General features: G+C 42.2%; 1 protein-coding gene across 4 annotated transcripts in view; it reads left to right on the top strand.

The window, feature by feature from the left end:
* Positions 1–22,267, top strand: part of vps13d (vacuolar protein sorting 13 homolog D) — a 206,285-nt gene that overhangs the window by 11,143 nt on the left and 172,875 nt on the right. For all 4 annotated transcript variants that reach the window (XM_054745595.2, XM_054745599.2, XM_054745598.2 and 1 more), the window contains exons 4-7: positions 1,253–1,443; positions 2,280–2,360; positions 7,135–7,251; positions 15,576–15,680. In XM_054745595.2, coding sequence (XP_054601570.1) covers positions 1,253–1,443; positions 2,280–2,360; positions 7,135–7,251; positions 15,576–15,680 — 494 coding nt within the window. The remainder of the gene's footprint in view (positions 1–1,252; positions 1,444–2,279; positions 2,361–7,134; positions 7,252–15,575; positions 15,681–22,267) is intronic.

Raw genomic sequence — 22,267 nt, 5'->3', positions numbered from 1 at the left:
ATCCCTATTATTACAATACCGATGGGACCTGTGAATATTGGTGGGGACAAATCTGCAAAAATGGAGAAAAGAAATCCGAACCGCCACAGAAAGGTGAGGAGATGAGTGAACAGGACCAGCACCAAGATCTGGACGTGCACGATGAGAAACGCAGAGTGAGGAGTTCACTAAAGGGAGGTCTAGCCAGCAGGTTCTGATAGATCTAAGTTCATACATGCTTAACTTGTAGAGTTTGTTTCCTTCGTTTAAATGACTTTTGTGGCTCTCTGCTTCACGCTGAGTAAGTGTCTCACTGATGAATATCATTCATGTACGGCAGCAGCTCGCTGCTCCTGGACACACTCCCCCACAGCACCGCTGGACAGGACTGAATCATTATGATGCAGCAGGCTGTGGAAACTCTCCGACATACATGTTAGCATGTTTCTATGTATTTGATGTGGTAACTGAGTCAGTATTAGGTGGGCTTCCATCAGGTAAACCCTGTGGGTGCTAACCTCTGAGCTAGTGTGTGGCTCTAAGAGTCGGGAGTTGTTTTTGTGATGATCTTGTTTCTTCTTCTCATTTGTTTCCACTCTTGATTGTTTCCTGTGCAATTTCATGACCAAATGAATAAATAAAATCAACATTTATTAAAAAATCATCTTAAATAATCGAGCTGAATCGGTGTAACTAGCACGACATGTAAAACAGAATCTTCACCCCGGGCTTGATGTTTGTAACTGAAGGTATTTATAAATGTTTTATTTGGTGTAACTACAACGTACACCTACAGAAACAACACCGGCAGTGACCCGACAGACAGATACAGCCACACACTCCTCCCTCATGCTCTCACATAAACATGTACATTTTTGTGTATATCATACACTCGTTTACACACCCTACTGACTCGGGACTCGGTACCGCTGCACTGAGGGCACCGCTGTTCCCAGACTCCAGAGCTAACCCCGTTCTATTGGGTTGATGAGCAGGCGTTCCTGTCCCATGCAGACCAAAGCGACCCACTACCCCAGACCCCAACCACACTGCCAGCTCCCATTACTAGCCTCCAGCCCCGGGCAGCCAACAGAGGTGTGATAAGACCGCTAGCTAGTCTCCCTCATTTATTTTCTGAAAGAAGCTAGGGACTCATTAAGATCTGGAGGCTGTGAGTGAACCGTACCCCCCTAACTGTCTGATGCCTGCTTCCCCTGAACCCTGTAAGCAACCCTGCTGTCCAATTGTTCACACCATGTATTTTTCTTTTCAGGATTTATTGGCAAGATCCGTCTCCAGATTCCGTTTTACCGACCTCACAGTGAGCCGTGGGTCATCTCCATGTCCCAACTCAACCTGATCATTGGCCTTGCCCAGCTGCAGGAGTATGATGCTGAGGAGGAGAGACGGAATGAAATGGAGCGCAAAAAACATCTCCTCACAATTCTTGAAGAGAAATTCAAGGTAGGTGACTAACCCAACCAAAAAACGCCTTTCTCCATCACAGCCTTGATTGGGCTGAAGGAGGAGGAAGTGATGTCACCTAAAAGGAAGCTGCATTGACGGTTACAAACAGCAAAATGAAATAAAGTAATTCAACTAAATTATCCCCAAAACAAATATTGTTTTAAAGTCTCGTTCTGGAGTATTTCACTTATTCGATTGCACCATCTAGTGGCCGACAAGCATATCACACAACTAATCTCTGGAACCGTTTATTTAAGATGGCAACTTAACGTTTCTGTTTATAAACGTGCTTCTGGAGCGACAAACGGCTAAAACACGCTGTTTTACGAGTATTATTCTCATGTCATGTTGTGTTCTCATATATTTACGTTTTAGAGACTTACTTGTCCATGAAAAGTTCATCAACTCTGAATCAGCCGAGGTATTCCTTAAATTAGAAGCATGTAAGCGGTAGTCTAACGGTATTGGTTAGTTCTGGTCGGCGCTCAGTTTCCTTTTTCACGGAGCTCTACAGGGCAGGGGGCGTGGTTAGCAAACAAAAAAAAAGCCGTACATGATACCACAGTACATGATAAGATGATCACTTGTACGATTTCTCATTTTGGAAAGAGGAAAACTCCGGAAAGCTACTTTAAAGCATCATTTGCAAAATAAGATAACAGTTATGGAAACAATTGAGAAGGGATTTTTGGTGGAGTGGAAAGTATTTTTTTTCCATGCTACACGTACCTGTGCACCACCTATTATGTAGTATGTGCTATGTGCAGAGTAATGCTGCATTGCTGATGGTAATGAACGCTGGACTAAGGAAGTGTCGCATGTGTGTCCTCCAGAGGGAGTGTGAACAAAGAGGAGAGTCTTACTGGTATTCTGTCACAGCATCACTTGTCACCAGGATCGTAGAGAATATTGAGGTAGGTACTTCTACATCATCTCTGGGGTCTGCTCATGTTTCCCGTACCACTTCATGAACGTCAGTTTGTAATTATCATCCTTCGTGCTTCACATACAGCCGGGCTGTTTGTCTGTCTGTCTATGTATGTCGGTCTATATCTGTCCGTCTATATCTGTCCGTCTATATCTGTCTGTCTATATCTGTCTGTCTATATCTGTCTGTCTATATCCGTCTGTCTATATCTGTCCGTCTATATCTGTCCGTCTATATCTGTCTGTCTATATCTGTCTGTCTATATCTGTCTGTCTATATCTGTCTGTCTATATCTGTCTGTCTATATCTGTCTGTCTATATCTGTCTGTCTATCTAAATCTATGTCTGTCTATATCTGTCTGTCTGTATCTGTCTGTCTGTCTATCTAAATCTATATCTGTCTGTCTGTCTATCTAAATCTATGTCTGTCTATATCTGTCTATATCTGCCTGTCTGTCTGTCTGTATTTGTCTATATCTGTCTGTCTGTTTATCTGTCTGTCTATATCTGTCTGTCTGTCTGTCTATCTAAATCTATATCTGTCTATATCTGCCTGTCTGTCTGTCTGTATTTGTCTATATCTGTCTGTCTGTTTATCTGTCTGTCTATATCTGTCTGTCTGTCTATCTAAATCTATGTCTGTCTATATCTGTCTATATCTGCCTGTCTGTCTGTCTGTATTTGTCTATATCTGTCTGTCTGTTTATCTGTCTGTCTATATCTGTCTGTCTGTCTATCTAAATCTATATCTGTCTGTCTGTCTATCTAAATCTATGTCTGTCTATATCTGTCTATATCTGCCTGTCTGTCTGTCTGTATTTGTCTATATCTGTCTGTCTGTTTATCTGTCTGTCTATATCTGTCTGTCTGTCTGTCTATCTAAATCTATGTCTGTCTATATCTGTCTATATCTGCCTGTCTGTCTGTCTGTATTTGTCTATATCTGTCTGTCTGTTTATCTGTCTGTCTATATCTGTCTGTCTGTATCTAAATCTATGTCTGTCTATATCTGTCTATATCTGCCTGTCTGTCTGTATTTGTCTGTATCTGTCTGTCTGTCTATCTAAATCTATATCTGTCTGTCTGTCTATCTAAATCTATATCTGTCTGTCTGTCTATCTAAATCTATATCTGTCTGTCTGTCTATCTAAATCTATATCTGTCTGTCTGTCTATCTAAATCTATGTCTGTCTATATCTGTCTATATCTGCCTGTCTGTCTGTCTGTATTTGTCTATATCTGTCTGTCTGTTTATCTGTCTGTCTATATCTGTCTGTCTGTCTGTCTATCTAAATCTATGTCTGTCTATATCTGTCTATATCTGCCTGTCTGTCTGTCTGTATTTGTCTATATCTGTCTGTCTGTTTATCTGTCTGTCTATATCTGTCTGTCTGTCTATCTAAATCTATGTCTGTCTATATCTGTCTATATCTGCCTGTCTGTCTGTCTGTATTTGTCTATATCTGTCTGTCTGTTTATCTGTCTGTCTATATCTGTCTGTCTGTCTATCTAAATCTATATCTGTCTGTCTGTCTATCTAAATCTATGTCTGTCTATATCTGTCTATATCTGCCTGTCTGTCTGTCTGTATTTGTCTATATCTGTCTGTCTGTTTATCTGTCTGTCTATATCTGTCTGTCTGTCTGTCTATCTAAATCTATGTCTGTCTATATCTGTCTGTCTGTCTATCTAAATCTATGTCTGTCTATATCTGTCTATATCTGCCTGTCTGTCTGTCTGTATTTGTCTATATCTGTCTGTCTGTTTATCTGTCTGTCTATATCTGTCTGTCTGTCTGTCTATCTAAATCTATGTCTGTCTATATCTGTCTATATCTGCCTGTCTGTCTGTCTGTATTTGTCTATATCTGTCTGTCTGTTTATCTGTCTGTCTATATCTGTCTGTCTGTCTATCTAAATCTATGTCTGTCTATATCTGTCTATATCTGCCTGTCTGTCTGTCTGTATTTGTCTATATCTGTCTGTCTGTTTATCTGTCTGTCTATATCTGTCTGTCTGTCTATCTAAATCTATATCTGTCTGTCTGTCTATCTAAATCTATGTCTGTCTATATCTGTCTATATCTGCCTGTCTGTCTGTCTGTATTTGTCTATATCTGTCTGTCTGTTTATCTGTCTGTCTATATCTGTCTGTCTGTCTGTCTATCTAAATCTATATCTGTCTATATCTGCCTGTCTGTCTGTCTGTATTTGTCTATATCTGTCTGTCTGTTTATCTGTCTGTCTATATCTGTCTGTCTGTCTATCTAAATCTATGTCTGTCTATATCTGTCTATATCTGCCTGTCTGTCTGTCTGTATTTGTCTGTATCTGTCTGTCTGTCTATCTAAATCTATATCTGTCTGTCTGTCTATCTAAATCTATATCTGTCTGTCTGTCTATCTAAATCTATATCTGTCTGTCTGTCTATCTAAATCTATGTCTGTCTATATCTGTCTATATCTGCCTGTCTGTCTGTATTTGTCTATATCTGTCTGTCTGTTTATCTGTCTGTCTATATCTGTCTGTCTGTCTGTCTATCTAAATCTATGTCTGTCTATATCTGTCTATATCTGCCTGTCTGTCTGTCTGTATTTGTCTATATCTGTCTGTCTGTTTATCTGTCTGTCTATATCTGTCTGTCTGTCTATCTAAATCTATGTCTGTCTATATCTGTCTATATCTGCCTGTCTGTCTGTCTGTATTTGTCTATATCTGTCTGTCTGTTTATCTGTCTGTATCTGTCTGTCTGTCTATCTAAATCTATATCTGTCTGTCTGTCTATCTAAATCTATGTCTGTCTATATCTGTCTATATCTGCCTGTCTGTCTGTCTGTATTTGTCTGTCTGTCTATCTAAATCTTATGTCTGTCTATATCTGTCTATATCTGCCTGTCTGTCTGTCTGTATTTGTCTATATCTGTCTGTCTGTCTATCTAAATCTATATCTGTCTGTCTGTCTATCTAAATCTATATCTGTCTGTCTGTCTATCTAAATCTATATCTGTCTGTCTATATCTGTATCTGTCTGTCTGTCTATCTAAATCTATATCTGTCTGTCTGTCTATCTAAATCTATATCTGTCTGTCTGTCTATCTAAATCTATATCTGTCTGTCTGTCTATCTAAATCTATATCTGCCTGTCTGTCTGTCTGTATTTGTCTGTATCTGTCTGTCTGTCTATCTAAATCTATATCTGTCTGTCTGTCTATCTAAATCTATATCTGTCTGTCTGTCTATCTAAATCTATATCTGTCTATATCTGTCTATATCTGCCTGTCTGTCTGTATTTGTCTATATCTGTCTGTTTATCTGTCTGTCTATATCTGTCTGTCTGTCTGTCTATCTAAATCTATGTCTGTCTATATCTGTCTATATCTGCCTGTCTGTCTGTCTGTATTTGTCTATATCTGTCTGTCTGTTTATCTGTCTGTCTATATCTGTCTGTCTGTCTATCTAAATCTATGTCTGTCTATATCTGTCTATATCTGCCTGTCTGTCTGTCTGTATTTGTCTATATCTGTCTGTCTGTTTATCTGTCTGTATCTGTCTGTCTGTCTATCTAAATCTATATCTGTCTGTCTGTCTATCTAAATCTATGTCTGTCTATATCTGTCTATATCTGCCTGTCTGTCTGTCTGTATTTGTCTGTCTGTCTATCTAAATCTTATGTCTGTCTATATCTGTCTATATCTGCCTGTCTGTCTGTCTGTATTTGTCTATATCTGTCTGTCTGTCTATCTAAATCTATATCTGTCTGTCTGTCTATCTAAATCTATATCTGTCTGTCTATATCTGTATCTGTCTGTCTGTCTATCTAAATCTATATCTGTCTGTCTGTCTATCTAAATCTATATCTGTCTGTCTGTCTATCTAAATCTATATCTGTCTGTCTGTCTATCTAAATCTATATCTGTCTGTCTATATCTGTATCTGTCTGTCTGCCTACCTATGAGAGAAAAGAAAATAAGGAATCATGGCTGAAAACACAGAAAGAAATGATGTCAATAATTAGAACCATCGTATTAGGACTGTAACATTAACCCTTTAAGCGCCAAAGTCGTAATATTGCGTTTAACAAATATAATCCCTCATAAAGTTGTTACTTTATACCAGAAGACAGTGGAGACGTGTCAATCTGAGTTACACTTTTGGGTGTTTCTCTTCCCGACTGACGAGTGGAGCACACAGACGGCCAATGTTAATAAATATTACAGATCTTTGCCCGGTAATGGCTGACTGTAATTTTCACCCTCTGAAAAAGGAGGTGGCGTTTCTGTGTGCCTTATGAGAGTAAACACGCTTCACACACGTGATCCAAAGCTTGTTTTCCTGTGTTCAGGACATGATGGGTGAGGAAAGGGTGGTACAACACTGCTAACAGTGACAGACATATTGGGAATGTAGAGAAGACACAACAGCAGGGCAGACGCGGTCGATGTGAAACTGACAGTAAAATTGATATGAATGTTCCAGCCATCATAATAAAACTGAATTTGTAAAAGGGGAAAACTTGACTTTTGAAATCACAAAGTACATTTTATGAAGCAAAGAGCAAGTTGCCACATCTGGTAGCCCACTGATCTGTCAGATCTCGCCACTGCACCCAGAAGAATATCTTTGTTTTAAAGCACAGTTAAACATTGTAGGAAAAGGGTTTTAACGTGCTGCTTCTATGTAACTGTTGGTGTGAGACTACTGAGGTAGCTGTTCCCACTGTGTACAGGTAATGACTGACATGATTTCTCTGCTTTTTGTGCAGCTGAAGATCCAAGATGTGCATCTTCGATTTGAGGATGACATTTCTAATTCAGAGAAGCCATTTTCTTTTGGAGTTTGCATCGACAATGTATCTGCTCAGAATCCCTCCAAAGAGTCTGTAAGTGCTATGGCTTTTAAAATATTGGATTATTATCTTAAGTATCACATGCTAAAGCTTTTAGACTGATTTTATTTTGTAAAGTGTTTTGTCATTTCATGTCTGAAAGCATCAGTCTGGTGAATTTAGAAAAAGAAGCGGATTTACACCTGTAAGAATGTGTAAATTCATGGTATTGTAGTATTAATATAGTATTAATATAGTGTAATGCACACCCCCAAACTGGATTGGGAGAGGAAGCCTGTGGATAATCTGAAAGCCAGGTACCAACGTGTGAGCCATGCATCGGTGTCCTTCGTTTGGTGGAGCCATTGCAGCAGCGCGTGGTCCAAGCTAGGTGTGAAGGGCCGACCCAGGAGCAGACGAACATGAAACGCACACGCTTTGTGGCCAAATTAGCCCCTTTGAATCCAAAATGGGTCACCAATGTGATTTGTGGAGATTAGATGAGAAAATGTTTTTGTGGGAGTTAGGTATGGATTGATGGCGAGGGCTTCACAGGTAAACTAGTTCCACTACTAAACAGTGTCTTTTTAAAGACAACAACAGAAAATAAATCAACTGGAACCGGGGGAACAACTTGGGGCTCTTCCCTGCTTGTATGACCCAATCCCAAACCAAGTTGTGGTGGAATATCTTTGAGAGACTTATTAAAACGATGAGAAAGAGTCCATGGTTCAGTCCAAAGGGTTCCATTTCAGTATTGCAATATCAAAATGAGGAGACTGTCACAGAGGCTCTTCCCAAAGCACGCGCACACACACACACACACACACACACACGCACGCACGCACACTTCTATTTATCTGCCTTTAACCCCCACCCCCACGGGAGAGAACAAAAGGAAGCCTAAAGTCTTATCTCAGAGAGAATGGTAGGGGTCTAAACCAGGGGTCGGCAACCTGTTCCCATCAAAGAGCCATTATTACCCGTTTCCCACAGTAAAGAAAACACCGCAGCAGCCACGGCGTTGTGGGCGGGGCCTACTCTCAGACAGCAGAGAGCTGCTTTAACCAATCACAACAGGTGACAGCAGCCAGTACCGGTCGCTCGTGTACGTCAAAGTTATCTTTCATAAGACGATAATCAATAAAATGATTTATATAAAGTGGATCCAGAAGTTGTAGCCCGTCTCTGCTACAATATTTAGATATTTTTCACCCTGTTGGTGGTTTTACTGAGCAGGTGCCACTTTTGTCATACGTTTCTTTTTAAAACATGTTTAGACTGTTCAGAATACAAATCCAGGCTCTGTCACGTTTGATTGTTGTAATTAAACTTTGTAGGTGGGGAAGGTCAGAAAAGGATCCGATCATTTTGTTTTTCCCTCATTTACAGAGACGGAGATAACGGCGCAGTGCGCCTGGCTCTGGTGGTAATCAAGTTAAATTTTATCTCTTTGCAACAATTTTCACAAGAAAACAGAACAGTTAAAAGCAGGGCTTGTGTTGTGTTGACCGGACAGTTCCCGTATTTGGCCGTTTATTTTGACGGAGAAAGAATAGAAAGAATTACCCCGACGCATGCAGACGAACTGACACTTTATTCTACGCACATCGCAGATGTAGCTAAATCACTCGAGAAAAGATTCCCATCTGAACATCTGAGCTGGACACTGCTCAGCGCAGCTCTCTGTCAGCGTGTACTACATAAGGTCCACAGCGAGCTGAAGATGTGGAGAGGGGCTTGGAGCGCGTCGCAGAACCAGAGCGCATGCGGGAAGATTCCTCCCACTGAAGCGAGTGTTTTCCAAACCCGGTCTCTCAGAGAGACTTGTCACTTAGAAAATGCTCCCTGATGATGAAACTTTGGCTGAATAGCGCTTGTTCCTGTCTCCAATGTGGCGACACATCCAGGAGCCGTCTGAGGAGAATCCCAGAATCTCACATTGTCTTCAGCTCAGAAAGCGCCTATGATTACGTACAAGCGTGACGCGTCAACCCGGTCTCACAGTAAGACCGGGTTGGACCTGTTCAGGTTTACGCAGTCAATCTTTACATTTAGAATTAGCACACAGATGTAAAATTAATGCAGTAAAATATAAAGCATTTTATTTAAATATCCATTCATTATTTTACAAGCACAGAGAGCCGCATCAGATGGATGGAAGAGCCGCGGGTTGCCGACCCCTGGTATAGAGCATTGACACACACACACACACACACACACACACACACACACACACACACACACATATATATATATATATATGGACAATGGGTTTCCATAGACTCCAATAATGAGTTTTTGAGGTAAAATGGGAGGTGGCCACCACCGCCATTTTGACCGTGTCACAGGTTCCGTCAAGCCCAGACAATTCCACAAAAGGGAAGAGAGGTGGGGCTGTAAGGCTGGGATCAAATGACGACACCCGTCGAATTGAAGCTAATGTAGCTACAAGCTAACCTGAAGCTACCCCAAAGCTAACGCGGAGGTGTGAGCTAAGCTAATGGAGGTAGCAACCTAGCTACAACCAGAGTTAACTGTGCACAACACCAGAGCTTCTGAGTCAGAGATACGCCGGGCTGACCGCTGGGTAAAACCGGGTGGAACACAGAGGTCTCCCGAGAGCTCCACAAGCCGATAGTGGGAACCCAGCTCCACCAACATGTTATATTTCAACCCATTTTCTTAAGTGCAGCATTATGTTACATGTACTGGGTTTTACCCTATTACATTTAAATTTCATGGTTAAACAGTACATGTTAAAATCTAAGCTCAGCTCGGCAGTGACCTAAAATACATAAATATAATTTTACTTACCGAAAAACATGAAGTGGAGACTCCTTGGACGCTCTATTAGTGCAATTAATACCACAGCAAGTCATTTTGTCCAACAATTGCACAAAAATATCCAAAAAGAACGCACAAACGTTACAACTAATGGTCTAAGTTGAGAGACTAAAAATCCCGGAACAGTTTCCAGGCCAGACCGAGGCTCTACTGAGGCCTTTCCATGGAGCTAGCTCTGTGGTCACGTGGGTCTGATGCTCATTAATTATACAGAATTTTAGGCTTTTAATACACTTAAACAGAAGAGTGAGAAAAACATTCACCCCCCTCAGAGTTGTCATGAGTGTAAACTAGATCATTTAAACCAAAAACATGTTCTGGTACCAGTAGGGCTGGGCGATATGGCAAAAATAGAATATCACGATTTTTCCAATATTTTATCAGGATTTCGATTTTATCACGATTTTTTATCCATGAATAGCATAACTTCAATTGCGTATTAAAGAAGAGAAACATTGAATAAATAAACATTTATTCATATTAGGGATAATCAGCACAGTGCTAACACACTTATATTTTAAACTCACACCAGAGATGATAAAAGCCCTGAGAGAAACAATTACAAAAATCAGTTTTTCTCATTTTTCAAGTAACTTAACATAAATTAAAATCGTAAACATATTTAAAGTGCAAACATGTCAATTGCAAACGTATTGTACAAACATTAACATGTTCAAAATACTATGTAGCTCCCAGTTGCTCATGTAGTGGATAGTTAAGCTCAAATACGGCTCTGATGTGCGGCTGGACCAGAGATCGCTTGTGGTAGCAAAAAACTGCGCATTCTGAATATTTTCTGCAACTCTCACTTTGCATTGAGCGTACATGCGTGGAATGGCGATGTTCGGAAAATACTTGCGGCTGGAAAACTCGTAGCGCGGATCCAATGTTTTTATCATGTTCTTAAATCCCGCTCCTACTGTTCACACGGGACACAAATCTTTAACCAAGTGGTACGTCACTGCATCTGTCACGCTGCTCCATCGTCTGCTGTCTCTGTCGTAGGGAGTGAGTTTTGTGTGTTTCTGTTAGCGTTTGCTGCCTGGAAGAAGCACTAGCCGCTGCAGCTTTTTAGCTTTAGCTGCCAGCTGGCTCTCATTGTATTGTTTGGGATGCCTTCTTTTTAAGTGATTAAACAAGTTTGTGGTGTTGCCATCACTTGCGTTGACGCTCTCCTTGTAAATGACGTGTCACTGCTCTTTGTCATCTGGTGAAAAACCAAACCAGTTCCATATAACGGACGAGGCGTTCCTCTTCGGAACAAAAACCTCGCTGTCGCTCTCAGCCGCGGCCGAAGCCATGTTTGTTCACACACAGGTGAAAACAAGCGGGGCACTAATATATTACTATGACTCACTCTGATTGGTTAAGGGTCAAACAAAGGCGTGTCATTCGCAGGAGGTAAGTTCCCTTTTCATTCAGAGGCAGAAATTCAACAGCAGAGCTGTGAATCGTGATAAAAAGGTCTCTCAACAATGACAGACCGTCAGATGTGTAGGTCGTGAAACGGTCTAAAATCGTCATATCGCCCAGCCCTAGGCACCAGGCTGTAAACATGTTTATTTCTGCTGTGAAATTGGTATTTTTAACATGGGAGTCAATGAGGATTTGCTCGCTTCTGACACCAGCCCCTAGTGGATGAGGGTGGAACTGCAATTTATTTCATTTCCGCATTGGCCTCAATTTCAGACCCACATTGTGGGGACTTGGTCTAGAGCCAAAGGTTGAGGGCTAGGCTTCACAGAGGGGTGTGTAAACAATGCTTCTCCTGCTCTGAAGCTGTAGCTAGACAGAAAACCTTTATGGCTGTCATAAACCCAACTTCTCTGGCCCCACTGTAAGTTTGTAAGGGTCAGCTAAATAAGAGAAATCAAATGTATCTATTATATTTCTCCCTTTTGACTATTCATTAACCACTAAGAAAACTTTGACTAACTATAAATAATTTAAGACAAATACACATGCACACAATAAAATGGAAAAGACATACATGCATGGGCAGGGCCCTGACAAATCACCATGACGGTACAACATCAGAAAACCCAGTAAGGTTCAGCCTAAGCCCTGAAAAAGACACGTAAATACATAGTCATCACACAAGTCTCATTTTGCATTGGGTTGATGTTCATAGCTGCAGCTATCGATTAATTCAGTAATCCATTTGACTCAGTAATCGGATAATCCTTAATGTTTCCTTGAAAATGTGGTAAAAATGTAAACAGAGCAGTACTAGTTGTGTAAAACAAGTCAACGAGTATATTTATACAGCAATTTTTATTTTATTCAGTTCCTTTTCATTTGCCATCTTTAACTCAGCAGCGTGTTCAGCTGAGAACATGCTAGCTGGATTTGCCTGGGCCAGTCTGTCAAACGATGCAGACTTCTGAGCTATAGTCATATGTATATATACCAGCTAACAACTAGGATTGCTCTAACGATAAAACTACTAAACTCCAAAACAGTTAAACACGCTTTTCCTTTTTGCAGTAAAATCTGCAATGTTCCAAATAAAATGGCTGAAAATTAAAGACATGCATGAAAAACCAAAGCCCACCAGCAAGTGCTTAGTAACTTTTATTTAGAGAGGCGCTATATAAAAGATAATATCCTCTTCAAACATTTTGCTCTCACTCTCATACTGACGCAATAAAACACGGAGAAAAAACACTTAAACGATAAATGAGCCGCACTTGTATAGCGCCTCTCAGAGTAAGGACTCCAAAGTGCTTTACACTACAGTGTATCATTCATCCATTCACACACTGGTGGGGATGAGCTACGAGGTAGCCACAGCTGCCCTGGGGCACACTGACAGAGGCGAGGCTGCCGAGCACAGGCGCTACCAGTCCCTCCGACCACCACCAGCAGGCTTAAGGGTCTTGCCCAAGGACACAACAGCAGAATTCTCTGTCTGGACCCAGAATCGTACCTGCAACCTTCTGATTACTGGACAACCCACTCAACCTGTTGAGCTACTGCTGCATGCTGATTCTGGCTGCTGACTTTGCCCCCTAGCCAATCAGCAGCCAGAATCAGGATGCCGGTCTGACACAGCCTTGCCAGGTACCTCAACAGAGTGGAGACTAAAAATAAGGAATAAAGTCGAGGGGAAATACCCAACCGTGCCCTTGGAAACAGCGGTCTGGCCGAGCTGCACTGAGTACTTGTCTGAGTAGTGCTCCTGGAATACCACCTTTAGAGGAGTCATGTAGGCTCCAAACCTTCAGCTCCATCCATTAGTGTCTGTAAGAAGGTGCGAGATCTCGGCAATGCATTATCAGTTAAAACGGTACAGTCATCAGACGGAAGCACACGAAACGAAGGAAACCCATGGTGCAAAAGAGGTCACAGACAAGAGTCTTAAACAAATGCAACATCACCAAGTGAACAGTGATGTCACATGAAATTCTAATAAAATAATAATAGAAAAGTTAAACAAAAACTAAATGATGACCGTGAAAGACTCCCTAACACATGTGACAGGTGCTTTACTCCAAACAGGAACACAACTTCATTAGTGATGGTTCTTTACAGGAACAAGAAATAAGAAAATTCAAAGCTAAACAAGAAGAATAAGATAGTCATAACACTTCAAAACGAACAAGAAATGTAGATTATGAAGAAGACGAGTTGGACACAAATATAGGATTAAATTTAAAACCGATTTTTAGATTGTCCCCTTTTTAAATTTCATATTCCATCAACGCTCAGCTGCACAAAACCAGCTATTGGGTCAGCGTTATTAAGTATAATTTAATATGAGCTTTTGTTTGGGGTGGACCCCTATCATCAACATGCTGGTCTTTAATTATGAATATGTTAAAATAGCCTTAAAGTACCGTACAGCTGCTAACAAAATACAGATGTAAAAGGAAACACTTTATTGATGTGACTATACATTTGAACAGCTTGTACTCTGGTCACACATGGCAATCACGCTAATATTAGTTTTAAATGACATGCGTGATGTTTTTTCTTTGGTCTGTAATATGAGAGCTAAATGTGTATTTGTGATAATTGGTTTATCACCAAAAATTATTACCTATTACCTAGATCTTAAAAAGCAGCTCAGATGATGAAACTGCAACTATGATTCTGATAACAAGCTAACACATTGAACTAGCTCCTCTAAGATAAGCGGCTAGCAGAGCTTCTGACTGACAGTTTATGTGCAGCAGCAAATCAACTATCCTGATTAACAAGGTTATAAAAGCTCATAAATGAAAAATCACTTTGATGTGTGGGGGAACTTTTCCAGGCCCTCTTTAGCAGGGTGGGACTGGGAGGAGAGAGCTGTAGCCTTTTAGCTGGAAGCTAACCGGAGCCAGAAACCTCAGCACAAAGTGCGTTCGTTAAGCCAGCATGACGAACAAGGGAAGCGAGCGGCAGCAGAAAGCGGGGGCGGGGCGGAGATAGTGGAATTTTGGGGATACAGTCTGTGCTGGAGCGGGTGAACCAGGCGGCGGCACGGCGGCCCAAAGTAAGCGCAGCCTGGGAAGCTCCGCTCGGCAGCACCGTCTTCGATGCTCCGGTGTCGGCGCGCGGAGGAAGTGGTGGTGCCGAAAACAAGAGCGGTGGCTGGCAAACATCTCAACCTTCGCATGGAGACAGCCGAGCAGCGCGGGGCAGCTCGTAGGGGGCGGGCATATTACGCGAACGGACCCATCTCATTGGCCGCATATCAGAAGGGCTACATTTGATTGGTCAAATAATACTTCCGCGTTAAAAACAGAGCTGGTTTGCAAAAAACTGATGTATGACACGGATGGAAATGTTTGAACCAAACATTTATCGCCGTTTTTGACGTGCTTTGCGATGGGCCTATCGCACGTCCTATTATCGCGATGACGATAATTTTTCGATATATTGTGCAGCCCTAAATTGTAGACTTCCAGACGCTTGAAAGCCTTTCATTGTCATGAGTGAAGGGTCCAGGACTTTCTGTTCAGTAAGAGTAAATATCGCCCCAGCAGATTTGTGACGGAAACACCGGCGAACGAGACCGGCGTTTTCCTTCATCCAAGAGCTCATAGCTTTACTTTTGTCTTCAGTACACATTTAATGCTTCTCTCTGAAGCTCCTCGTGTATTTGGACTGTGACGTGTTTATACATCGGGGATTTTGTCCGTAGACTCTCCTAAAAAGTGTATGTCGCGTATTTATGGCAGGCCACTCATTTTTGTGCCACCCAGCCACTCGTGCGTGCACGAAAAGATGTCAACATAACTCCTTTTTTATGCTTTTTTCCCCTCAGTTTCAAAAGAGGGAACCTTTGTACAAAGTACCCTGCTATCAGCATACGAAAGCATGTTGTAAAAATAAAAAGTGAAAATCCCCCCCCCCCCCCCCTGCTTTTTTCACTAATGGCTCACTGGTTATAACTTCCAGTACCCTCTCCAAACCTCCTCCGATTCAGCTCCTCTGGGTCACAGCACACAAGCCACTGCAGACACACAAGCACGAACACATGCACACCCACCCCTCTGGGTTCATCACTTAGTTGTTGTTCTGCTATTTGCTTTCCTTTGCAGATGGTGAAGCTCCTGCGACAAAAGCAGTTGGAGATTCAAAACTTTAGCGTCTACTGGGATACTGAATGTGAGATGCTGGGAAAGCTGCCTGCAAGTCAGATTCAGGTCAGTAACACATGGTTAGTAGACCTCCTTGACTGGAAACATCACACATAGTAATAAGGAATGCAAGGGACTCTTCCCTTTCACAGTAAGTTGTGTTTCAAACTCGAAGAAAACTATGATTCAGCACTTTATGACTGAAGATTTATGAACACCTTCTTAACTTCAGGGTTCATTTCAAGATCCTGGTTCTGGTCTATAGGGCCTTACATGGACAAGCACCATCATACATTGGTGATCTTCTTAGTCCCTACACCCCCAGCAGGTCCCTGAGGTCCAGTGATCAAAGCCTACTGGTTGTGCAGCACCAGGCTAAAGGTCAAAGGTGACAGATCATCTGCTGCTGTGGCCCCCAGACTCTGGACCTCTCTCCCCCTGAGCCTGTGATCAGTGGACTCCTTTAAAGGTGTAAAGCACTGAAAAGACATTTTAATGATTATTTCTTATTATGATTGAGAGTATCTGATAATAATTGGGCAGTAGAGGGCGATATCGTTCTCTGTCTACAGATAAAGGGAAGCAACGCCACAAACATCGGTAGCTCTGACGAAGGTGGCAGTCGAAGCCGAAACATGTCCGCTATGGTAAAAACAAGCTCCTCTCACTGTGTTTGATGTAGAACCAAAGTAAATGGAGTCTCTCTGAGTGTTTCATGCAGACTGAACATGAAAATAGTCTCCTACACCTATCTCCTGCATTAGCGTCTGATAGAAAACAGACGGTGAAACTCTAGGATTAGAAAAACCTGACAGATCTACGTCACACTCACTAACATTCATGGACTCACCCATCTTGAGTTGTGACGGGGAAGGCTGTTGTTGTTTAACATCCAGGAAATGGCAGAGAACGTAAACGCAGTCCAGTAGAAGCTAACTGCTAGCAGTGGCAACTCTACAACACGCCAGAACTCCAGTAGGCTTGTGATGTTTGTAGAAATAAAACATCTACATTGCAAGTCAGTGGTAGGGTTGCGTTGCTGTTACGTATCCAATCCAAGGACAGATGTCCAAATATCAGCAGATAAGAATCCAGATCCTGCCGTCTGAAGCTCAGTTGTGATGCATTACATGTTTAACTGACACATTATCTGTTAAATTGCTGTTATTCATTTGCAGCTTGGTTGTACAGAGCGTATTCCTCCAGGATCATTCACGCAAACACATAATTTAGCGCACGTATGTATTTCAGTACATTTTTCTGTACATACACATTAGTTTAGTTTGTTTGATTGTGATGTACATAGAGCTGTGTTGTGTGTTCTTCTATATTCCTTTAGCTATAAGAGCTGTTCTCATTTGTGGGATAATAAGGTTTTTTCTATAGGGTTAGGGTTAGGTCTTACCATAGTTGGAAATGGTGCACCAGTATGTTGTTTCCCCCTGAGAACAACTTGTCTCCCACTGGAGACCACTACAACAGTATTGATTAAATAAGTTGATGGTTGCTTTGTGTTGCCAGTTACTCGAACTAATTTTCTTCATACTGTAGGTCAGTATTGTATAGAGCAATGGTGGAATGGAATGGTTTACCACGATTCTTGAGGGATCAGTTACAAAGGAGTGATTTCTGTAAGAGGTTGCGGATATTTATTTATACCCTTTTTACATGAGTTTGAGGAAGATGAGTTTTATGTTTTATTTATTTTGTGTTATCTTGTCCAGTGTGTGTGGAGGAATTTTTGTTTTATGTTACTGAATTATATTTTGTTGCTGTATTGGGTGGATTGTGGTGTATTCTTACAGTGGAGATGTATACTGTAAATGGAAATGGTTTGTTTGCTTGTGAGCCGTGTTGATGCATTAATGTATTTTTTTGGTGAGGTCATGACCCCAGGAAGAATGGGGGCAGCAGTAGCTCAAAAGGTTGAGCAGGTTGTCCAGTAATCGGAAGGTTGCAGGTTCGATCCCGGCTCCGGACAGAGAATTCTGCTGTTGTGTCCTTGGGCAAGACGCTCAACCCACCTTGTCTGCTGGTGGTGGTCGGACGGACCGGTGGCGCCTGTGCTCGGCAGCCTCGTCTCTGTCAGTGCGCCCCAGGGCAGCTGTGGCTACATTGTAGCTCATCCCCATCAGTGTATGAATGTGTGTGTGAATGGATGAATGATACACTGTAGTGTAAAGTGCTTTGGAGTCCTTACTCTGAGAGGCGCTATACAAGTGCGGCTCATTCATTAATTCATTCAATAGCAATTGTTTTAACAGTGGCTAGTGGGGATCTCAATAAACAAACAAACAAACAAACCTAAAAAGGCAGCTGAAAACTGGTGTGACCTTCCGTTGATCCTTCCTCACATGCTGCTTTTTCCATCAGTTCAGTCTTCTTCATGTTGTTATTTCTACTCTTAACATCGTAACGCCGCTCCCCACGGGGGTGGGTCAAATGTGGAAATGAATTTTTCCAGTGTGTGATGATGACTAATGTGACTTTAACTTGGGCCCTAGGCCTTTTTTTCTTTGGGCCCTGGTGCCTCCCAATCGGGGGCCTTTGGAGTTTCATGTCCCAAGTGTCAGTGATTGTTTGCATTCCCCAAGCACAGCTACAGCTACAATCAAAACAGTTTACGTAGATTGTAAACACAGCAATTTTTTGGGATTTTGATACGTTAAGATGAAATAATACTTGAACTTTACTTTAGAAGAGCAGCCCTGTGTGAAAGTGCTGACAGGATGGAGGTTTTGAGTTTAGGAAATTTAGTCAATTGTTTTGTTTGTTCCTGGGGTCCTCGGCTAAATTTGTTCAAGGTTTTTTTTCCCAGCAGACACCAGTGAAGGCCAGATGCTCTTCTAAAATAAAGTTCAAATATCATTGTTTCTTAATTTATTACAATTTAAAATGGCCTTGTTTCCCACCTGGGCTGTTTGATTGTGGTTTTAGTTGTGTTTGGAGAATGTGGACAGTTGTAGATGTTTGGGACCTGAAACTGTACCGGCCCCCAACTGGGGGGGTGTTAGGGTTAAACAGGTTCACTTTAAATGTTCCTCCTGTTTTCTTGTGAAGATCTGTTTAATTAAATTATTTGTTCTTTTTCATAATCAATTTTATTGATTTTTTGTTTAATACAAGATGAGACATCCACCTTTTGTGCCAGAGCCTGAATCTCAGCCAAAGTTCAAAGCTTTTGACTCATCTCGACAATTATATGAGTTTGTTCGTTCACAACAATGCATCCCATCCCTGAGCTCCGGGATCGAGCCACTATTCCTCGACAGCTCATAAATTTTCCGGTAAGCCAGGTAACCGCTCAGGCCAAACAGCAGGAACCCCGACACCAAAACGACGAATATCCAAACATCTTCAGAATCCTCTACAGACAGCTGAGAGAGGCAGATCAGGTTCCACTGTTTCCAGGAGTCCATGATATACCCAGCTGCCTCTGTCCCAGAGGGGCATCCAGAAGCCCCTTCTCCCGTTCTCATCGTTGAAAAAATGTTGTCACTCGCGTTGAGACCACCTGACCAGATCCATTTTTAATAATTTCCAGTTTCCAGAAAAAATGCAGAAATGCCATGCACAGACAGGACAAAGAGCCTTGGGATAAGAAGGGAGGGAGAGGAGTCTGTACTCTCCAAGAGCCGGAAGAAGAAGCTCGGTCTCTATTTTTTTTCTCTTTCCAGATAAATTTTGAGAGATCCCGTTCCATTTCCTTTGCTAACACTTTAGAAATGTAAATAGGTAGCATCTGCATAGGATACAGAAGGCGAGGTAAGATATTCATTTTAATAAGGTTTACTCTACCCACCCATGAGACCGGCAGATCCATCCACCTGACAAGAACTTTTTTAATATTCCTATAAACTACATCTATATTTTTCTTCAAGATACTCTTAATATTAGGGGTGAGGCAAATCCCAAGATACACGAATCCCTAGGTAGACCATGCAAAAGGGAATCCATCAGGCCTTCCAGATCTCCCCCAGTCACCCACCGGCATGGCAATAGATTTTCCGAAGTTGACCTTATACCCAGAAAGGGAACCAAAAATCTTGATGACCGACATAATGGCTGGTATTGATTCATCAGGATTTTTAACAAACAGCAGCACATCATCTGCATACAAGACAATTTTGTATTTAATAGTTCCTATTTTATATCCTGTTGTATTTTTGAGAGTTCTAATGGCCTCCGCCAATGGCTCAATCACCAGAGCAAACACAAGAGGAGGTAACAGATCACCCTGACGAGTTGATCTACCCAAGCAAAATTCTTGTGACTTAATGCCATTTACATGCACACTTGCCCTTGGAGCATGATACAGTAATTTGGTTGAATTAATAAAACTTTCTCCGAGCTGGAACTTGAGCAATACTGAGAACATGAACGGCAACTGTACATGATCGAAGGCCTTCTCTGCATCGAGGGAGATAAGGCCTTGGGTTTTGGTTAAACTGGAATGCTGGATTACATTCAGCAGCCTCCTCATGTTAGTAAAGGACGGTCTGTTCCTGAGAAAACCGGTCTGGTCCTCCCTGATCAAAAATAGTAGGTGTTGTTCCAGTCTCTTCGCTAAAATTTTAGAAAAAATCTTGCTGTGCACATTAAGGCGATAGGAGCTACATTTATCAGGTGGCTTATCTTTTTGATGTATTAGGGAGATGTTTGCCAAATATAGGGAGCAAGGGAGAGAGCCGATTTCAGTTGAGTGCCTATACATATTTGAAAGGGGATGGATCGGAGCTGGACAGGAGATTAAGTCCAGAGACCTGGTGGACCACTTTGTGAAGTGTTGGCAACAATCATCATCTTTAGAAGAAGCAAGAATACGACCAACACTTTGTCCATCATGGGAGAAGAAGTGAAGGAATCTAAATACCTGGTGTTTATAAGAATTAACAGAGCAGACTGGACTTCTGGAGGATGCTGAGACTCTTCAGGGTTTACAGCAAAAGGTTACAAATGTTCCATCAGTCTGTTGTGGAGAATGTGATCACATCCACATTCCAGAGGGTGATGTGAGTCGAAGAGGAGGCACTGGTCCGTGTGTGTGGGCTTCCGGTACACTTCAATGTTGAGGTTGCCATTTTCTTCAAAGTGCACAGCGCAGTCCAGGAAAGGCAAGCAGTTGTCCTTTATGTTTTTCCATGGAACACAAACTTAGAGTAATCAAGACCTTACACCACCGGGCAGAACATGGTCCCTCTAAGCTGGAAGGGAAAAAGAAGGAACACACACATATAAAGGAATCACTTAAAACATGTGGCTATCCTAATTGGGCGTTTATAAAGTCAGCAAAGATGCACAGAAAAGAAGACCAGACACCAGAGAGGGAGGATAAGAAAGACAGACGCAACAACCTTGTCATCCCCTATGTAGCCGGTGTATCAGAGAAACTCAGGAGGGTTTTCTCCAAACACAACATACCAGTGTACTTCAGGCCCAGCAACACACTCAGACAGAACCTGGTTCACCCGAAAGACAAAACTCCTAAACACAAACTGAACAATGTGGTGTATGCTGTACAGTGCAGCGAGGAATGCCCAGACCTCTACATCGGAGAAACCAAACAGCCACTTCACAAGCGCATGGCACAACATAGAAGAGCCACCTCCACGGGACAGGACTCAGCAGTCCATTTGCATCTAAAGGACAAAGGTCACTCTTTCGAGGATGCCAACGTTCACATTTTGGACAGATGGTTTGAAAGAGGAGTAAAGGAAGCCATTTATGTCCACTGTGAGCAACCATCTTTGAACAGAGGCGGTGGTCTACGACACCAACTGTCTGCCATCTATAATCCAGTTTTGAGATCCCTTCCCAGATGCCTCAACGCCCACGCATATCCTGGGCCATCTGACCTCAGGAATTCACATGATAGGGTGGGGCCAGGCTTCACAATGAGCTCACCCGAAACTCTGGCTGAATAGGACCCACACCCACCCTCACACCTTGGCTCATGTATTTATGTAGAAGATCATCAGGGGGTCTTTTGTTCCCTCTTCGGGGGGAAACTCCCACTGGGTTTAAATCTGGGACTCTCCACCACTTGACCTTAGAACTGATGAAGCCTCTCGGATGAGAGGTGAAACGTCTTCAAGCAACTCAAAGAATTCCAGACGCTTTTCTTTCAAAGCTCCTTAGATTACAATGACCTGGATGACTGAGAACCTTCACAGACAAAACGTAACAGCTTATCCCAACGCAAGAAGCTGTTAGCGAGAATGCTAACAGTAGCTTTACCAACATTAAGTTCAAGTTACCAAGTTTAGATAAACTAAAAACACCCAGCAGCAAACAGACCAGCACGGAGGAGAGACTGCTACCACCAAAACAGCTCTCCTGATGTCTGAACGAAGCTCCTTTATGAAGGGAGAAACGCTCCCGGTGATTTTCTACATCTCCGGTAGAGACGGAGCAGAGCATCTGACCCCGGAAGTTGTTGTCCGTTGCCGGGAGACGAAGGCGGGCAAAACAGGAAAGGAATCTAGTAGCGGACGGACATTGTTCCGGGTCTTCGGTATTTGGTGGAGATGTTAGTGAAGGCGGAGAAGAGGGCGAACTAGAGGTAGAACAGGCAGATTCCTCCTCTATTTACAAACTCCTGGGGATGCAACAAGTGGGCGTGGTGCGTCGACTACCGGATCTGACGTCAGCGA

This window comes from Nothobranchius furzeri, chromosome 10 (assembly GCF_043380555.1).
Source record: "Nothobranchius furzeri strain GRZ-AD chromosome 10, NfurGRZ-RIMD1, whole genome shotgun sequence".
Classification (NCBI taxonomy): domain Eukaryota; kingdom Metazoa; phylum Chordata; class Actinopteri; order Cyprinodontiformes; family Nothobranchiidae; genus Nothobranchius; species Nothobranchius furzeri.
This window is presented reverse-complemented; position numbering and strand designations above follow the sequence as displayed.